This window comes from Stenella coeruleoalba (assembly GCF_951394435.1).
Source record: "Stenella coeruleoalba genome assembly, chromosome: 12".
Classification (NCBI taxonomy): domain Eukaryota; kingdom Metazoa; phylum Chordata; class Mammalia; order Artiodactyla; family Delphinidae; genus Stenella; species Stenella coeruleoalba.
The window spans coordinates 26,893,746-26,900,075 of NC_137158.1; the positions used below are offsets into that span (position 1 = coordinate 26,893,746).

Here is a 6,330-nt window from a genome sequence, read left to right on the forward strand (position 1 = left end):
GTGTAGAGAAATATCTTTCTGTAGAAATTTCAAGAAAACATGTTTTGCCCTTAGCCTGATAACTAGATCTCCCTTCCCGCTTAAGACTATTAGGAAGGTAGAGCCTCTATATCAAACACAGAGGAAAGCAAAACAAATTTAAAATCTGCATCCCTGATTCAAAGCTCCATCCCTACCAATGGATTCACTGCTGCTCAGGTATAGGAACCTTACCCCAATGGTAAGACTGCGTCCCTTATGTCATCTGACACCTAGAGGTGCTCAGTGTTGAATAATACTTGGCCAGTTACGGACAGGGCACATTTGCTAGAAGTCCCACATTTTTGGGGGGCGGGGGGTGGGAACATCTGTGTTTATTTGAGGCAGCAAAGCAGCAGGAGGGCTCCAGTGTGGCGGTGGAGGGAGGGGGCCCGAGAGCAGCTGGATTTCGGGCTGGGAGCAGATTCCTGGGTCAGCAGCCTAGACCTGGGGACAGTGGAAGGCATGTCTTCCTAAAGGCTGCCCTCGAAGTGAGTGAAATGAGGTGTGCAGAGATGCCAGGGGAAAGGGGTTCTGTGCTGGCGCTTGGGGCTCTAGGGGCTGCGGATGCCGGGATCCTGACGCTTACTCCCATCCCCGCCCCCCGACACAGGCTGAGACCTGGCCACACACTCACCCGTGCCTAGCAGGACACACGGACCAGCGCCTCTCCACACAGCACATCTTCCGCACCTGCGGGCGGACAGGGCCTGGACAGGGGCAGGCCTGGGATCAGGTGCCCCTCCCAGCATGTCCCTGGGACGTGGTTCTGACTCTGGGGCCTTCAGGCTCCGTTCCCAGGTTCCCCCTGGAAGGCTGACCGGGAAGTAAGTGTAGCCGGCAGGTGTGTGGGTGCAGAGGGCAGGCCTGCCTGTGGGGACCCAGGGTCTAGACAGTGGGCTCTGCAGGGGGAGGAGTCTAGGGGAGGAGGCTTCGCGATCCTCTTGGGTCTGGGAGGAGCTGGGCTTTCCTTCTTTCCTGAACTTTGGAAGTCTGGGCCGGGCACAGGGTCCCGGGGGTCAGGGGGCCAAATCGTAGCAGAGCCGACAGCAGGCTGAGCAGGAGCCCCAGGCCCAGCACAGCGGCGCTGGCTCGCAGCCAGCGGTCGGCCTCACTGATGTTGCACAGGAAGCTCTGGCAGCAGCGGGTGTCCACGGACGCCACACGGAGATTGACGCTCGGGATGGGGCAGAACGGGGAGTAGCCCTTGTTCAGGGTGTAGCCAAAGTCCACAACGTTCCCGATAACAGCGGATGCAGAGATGCTCACACAGTAGTTGTTTGTATCGGAGCAGACGGTGGGCTTCAGGCAGTACCAGTTGCTGTTCTTATTCACGCAACAGAAGCACACCAGGGAGTGGGCTCGCTCCACACCCAGGAGGGCAGCCAGCAGCACCGGCAGGAAGACCTTCATTCTGGAGGGGACTGGCGTCCCGGCTGGGGTCTCACGAAGCCAAAGAAGTCAGGCCGCCGGCGGACGCAGGTCCCCGGCCGTGCAGTCAAGCCTGCCCCTGAGCCCGAGCCCGCGGCAGCCTGCTCCAGAAGTCCCACATTGTATTCCATATGTATGGAAGTGGAAATTACACTACATAAAGAGTTTGATTTTCACTCTCCCAAAGATGTTCAATGTATTTCTAATGGCCTTGATTTTATGTTTGGTTTAGAGAGTTTCAAGGACAAATATGGGCATGTTGCACATAACCAGCTTATTATAATTCACTTCTTGGCAGGCCAAGGAGTTCTTGATGCATGCCAAGGTCATTTTCCAGCCAAAACTCTTAAAGTAGTATCATCAACTCCTCCACATTAAGGTTAATAATTAAGTAGAGCTGCCAAACTCATGTTAAACTAATATGAGTAATCAGAGCAATTGACAACTACAATTGTTGTAGCAATTGAACTACAACTTAGTACCTACTGCCCTTACAAAGTTAATATCTACCTTAATAATATTTCTACCCTTCCTCTAGCTGTGAAATAATCTAGTGTTAGTCTAGTTTCTAAGAAACCTAGTCTAGTTTCTAAGAAAGTCCAAGAGATATTCTTCAGTTTCTCAGGCAAGTATATCTTCACCTAGGAGGGCTGGCAACAGGTGATTATTTGTTCTAGAATAATCAGGAAGGACCTGACAATTATATTTACTTTGGTTACATGAGTGAGAAGAGTGTAAATATACAACATAATCCTGTCAAACACACATTTTACATTTACACTTAAATAAAATATATGCTTTATAACTTCATTTTATATTTAATAAACAATATTTTCAAAATTAACTTTACCAGGTGGAAAGAGTCAGTCTGACTATGGAAGAGGACACAGTCCGTTGCTTCAGATCATAGACAGGAAATGAAGGCAGCTCTGTGACCTTAAGCAAATTATTTTAACTGTATGTTCCTCACCTATAGAACAGAGAAGTTACAGCCATTTCATAATATTATTGTGGAAATGAAATATTGCTTATAAGTACTTAGCATATTGTAGTCAATTAATATGAGCAAGTATGTAAAAAACAGAGGCAAAAGCCTATGAATAATTATTTTCCAGTTCATTAATTACCTCTCATTTCTCTTTTTAGTAATTATTTACTTTATTTTTCCTATCTAAAGATTTTTTCAGGTACAATTCTTGAAATATGGCCCTGTCATTTCCAGTGTGTGTTGCTGTTATTGTCACAAGCATTATCTACTTTCTGCTAAATGCCAAAAAGCAGCTGCAACATTCCTTCCCCCACATTGACATTTCTCCCCCACCTGCTCTCTCTCTTCTCTGGATTCTTACGGTCTGATACATCTATTTTTCTAAGATTAAATATGAATTTCCTTTTAAAGTAGACTTGTATTCTTGTATTTAAATAGTATCTTTATAGGAGGGTACAACACAGCATCTCCTAATTTTCCATGGAAAAAAAAAAAAACCCAAAACAAAAAACCCCTGAGAACTCAGAAAGAAAGCTAAAATCCATACCTTTTATACTATGTTAACATTTATGTTCTGAAGAGATGGATGAAAAATCTAATGCCAGAATCTGGAGCAAGTGTAGAACTTTATCTAAACCCACCTTTACTCATCATCTCAGAGTCTCTGGAAGTATGAGGCAGCCAAGGGTTAGATGGAGGGAATACTGACTGGGAGTCCCACACCACATCCTCTGAGGATGCACCTCATGGAGACCAACAGTAAAGGAAGCAGAGCAGGCTTATAGTAGGATGGAGCTGCCTTGAATGCAGTGCACTCTGGGAGTAGACCAAGAGCTGTGCACATCACACTCTATTCCAGCTCTTAATCCAAAAATATTTTATAACCACCCAAGTCAACAAACCAGACAAGTATACATTGTATACCATACCTGATTCACGTATCAAGCCTACACAGAAATTATTCACCTAAGAATTTATAAACAGAAAAAATAAAGTGAAGCAAATATTAACAAACATAAAAGGAAAAATAACATGTAACTAAGGCCACAGAAAATAGATTATTCATATACACTTCTTGAAAACAATTTCTTGAAAATAGAAGCTAAGCTAACAAGACATAAAGTAAAATTAATAGTTCAAGAATGAGGAACATATGTTCACTGATGGTGAGCACTGAAACCAAGTTTTACATTTTAATACTGATAAGGAATCAGATTAGAAGAGCATGTAAAAAAAGAAAAGAAAAAGGATGGAAAAGATACTACTTCAAAATGTATTCCAAAAATTAAAAAATGAAAATTATGGAATGTATTTGAAAAATATAAAAGTAACCACTTATAGAATTTAAAATAGGACCCAGAATTTCCAAAACAGTAGAAAGTATAAAAATGAAAAAGAGAAGGAGTAATTAAGGAAAAAAAGATAAAACTAAATAATAGAAATCAAAAATACAAAGCTAAAATTAAAAAACTACACTAAAGGGCTTCCCTGGTGGCGCAGTGGTTGAGAGTCTGCCTGCCGATGCAGGGGACACGGGTTTGTGCCCCAGTCCGGGAGGATCCCACGTGCCGTGGAGCGGCTGGGCCCGTGAGCCATGGCCGCTGAGCCTGCGCGTCCGGAGCCTGTGCTCCGCAACGGGAGAGGCCACAACAGTGAGAGGCCCGCATACCACAAAAAAAAAAAAAAAAAGAAAAAAGAAATACACTAGGAAAATGCAAACTAAAAGAAATCAGGACTTACTACTGAACAAAATACTATTAAGCAGGCAAGAAAAAAAGGCTAATGTGTACCCAAACTGGAAAAATCATAAACAACTTGAATGTATCAAATAACAACACTGCACTGGAAGACATAAAGGAAAAGCTCTCAGGAGGGAGAAAACATGGAATAAAGATTAGAAGTAGAATAAGTGTAGAGGGTTTTAATAAACTCAGTCTTAAGCAGGTGAAGGTGGTAAAAGTAATCAAAGATGTGCAGGATTTGGAAAATAACATTATTAGACATTTTTAATAGTTACAAAATAAAATCTTTGCTCCTAAATTTAAAAAGTACTTATTTAAAATATGCACAGCATTTTTAAATTGAAGTATAAACTCATAAATTCACAAAAAGAATGTAAAACTCAGTGGCTTATCCCACAGTGGACATCCATGGCACCAGTGCCAGGCTGAAAAGTAGAAGCTTCTCAGTACCCCTGAAGCACATTTCATGATGCCCTGTCGTCATTACTTCCCTTTCCTCCCCAAGCAGAACTATTATGATGACTTCTAATACTATTGATTTATTTTACTTGTTTTTCAACTTAAGTTAATGGAATTATATATTAGCTATTCTTTATTTGTCTAGCTTCTTTAGGGACACATTATATAATGAGAAGTATACATGTTGCATAAAACAGTTATTCATTCACATTCATAGCTGTTGTTTATTCCTTGTATTTCTATATAGGTTAAACCATATGAATAAATAAAAATTTATATTTTTATTTTACTGTTTATGGACTATTTCATTAGTTTTGGCCATTATTATTAATGTTGCTATGATATTATTTTACTTGCTTCTGAGTACATACATCCACCCATTTCTGTAGGATATATACCCTTAGATGAAACTGCTGGGTTATACCACATGTATACATACAACTCTAGTAAATACTGTCAAACTTTTTTATAAGTGGATGTACCAATTGAAATGTTCATAAATTTTAAAGTATAATCTCTCCATTGCTCGCATCCTTGTCAGCACTTAATATTGTCAGTCTTTTTATTTGAGCCTGATAGGAACAAAATACCATCTCATTTATTTTTAACTTTGTAGGTGCATAATACATCTCATTTAATTTTTCACATTTGTAGCTCTTTCACAACTAATGAGACTGAATACCTTTCATATACTTATTTTATCAAGTGCTTGTTTCTACCTTGTATCCATTTTTCTGTGACATGTCCATCTTTTTCTTACCGATTTTTGGAATTCTTTATATAATTTGTACACAAGCCCTCACTTGTACACATTACAAACATCTTATCTTGTTCCACAGGTTGCCTTTTTACTCTCTTAACTTTTCATGAAGAGATGTTCTTAATTTTAATGTAGTACAACTCAACAATCATTTCCTTTAAGAATAGTCTTTCTGTATTCTATGTTACAATTTACATCTATCCCAAGGTCATAAAAATATTGTCCTGTATATTCTTCTAGGAATTTTATTGTTTTGTTTTTAGATTTAGACTGATAATACACCAGAAATTGATTTTTGTATATAATATAAGGTAGAGGACGAGTTTCATTTTTTCTCATTATGGATATTCAAGAGATCTACTACCATTTATTGGAAAGACTGCTCTTCCCTCATTGATGTACAATACAACCATTGTCATAAATCAAGTGTCCACATTAGTGTGAATCTATTTCTAAGCTGTCTTCTGTTCCACTGAAAAATGTCTCTCTTCTTATACCAATACCATCTCTAGTTATTATAACTTTATAAATGTCTTGATATTTGGTTGTTCAAATCCTCCCCCTCTCCTGTCCTTCTTTTACAAAGGTCTTTCTTCTTAACTCATTTATATTTTTATATTAATTTTACATTCAGAATGTCAAGTTATACACACACACAACTGCTGGCATTTCTACTGGAATTTCATTGAATCTATAGATCTAATATGAGAGAATTGAAATATTGAGTCTTCCATTCCAGGAACGTGATATATCTTCCCACTTATCTGGGTCTTTGAACAGTACTCTTAATAGTTCATCATTCTCCTCAGAGGATGAGCATGCCATTTTTTTGATTTATTCCTAAATTTAAATCTTTTGATATTATTAAAAATGGCAACATTTAAAATTTTACTTTCTTTCTTATAGTGGAGTACAATAAATTTTTGTATATT

General features: G+C 39.6%; 1 protein-coding gene across 1 annotated transcript; it reads right to left on the minus strand.

Moving 5' to 3' along the window:
* Nucleotides 1-488: 488 nt before the first annotated feature.
* On the minus strand, nt 489-1,766 carry LOC307195198 (lymphocyte antigen 6E-like). Its single transcript, XM_079939183.1, has one exon. The coding sequence runs from the start codon at nt 1,429-1,431 to the stop codon at nt 937-939; it is 495 nt and encodes a 164-aa protein (XP_079795309.1). The 5' UTR covers nt 1,432-1,766; the 3' UTR covers nt 489-936.
* Between the last annotated feature and the right edge of the window lie 4,564 nt (nt 1,767-6,330).

Bases quoted from the DNA above. Each gene is read 5' to 3' on its own strand.
- LOC307195198 (XM_079939183.1), bottom strand. From the start codon at position 1,431: ATGAAGGTCTTCCTGCCGGTGCTGCTGGCTGCCCTCCTGGGTGTGGAG.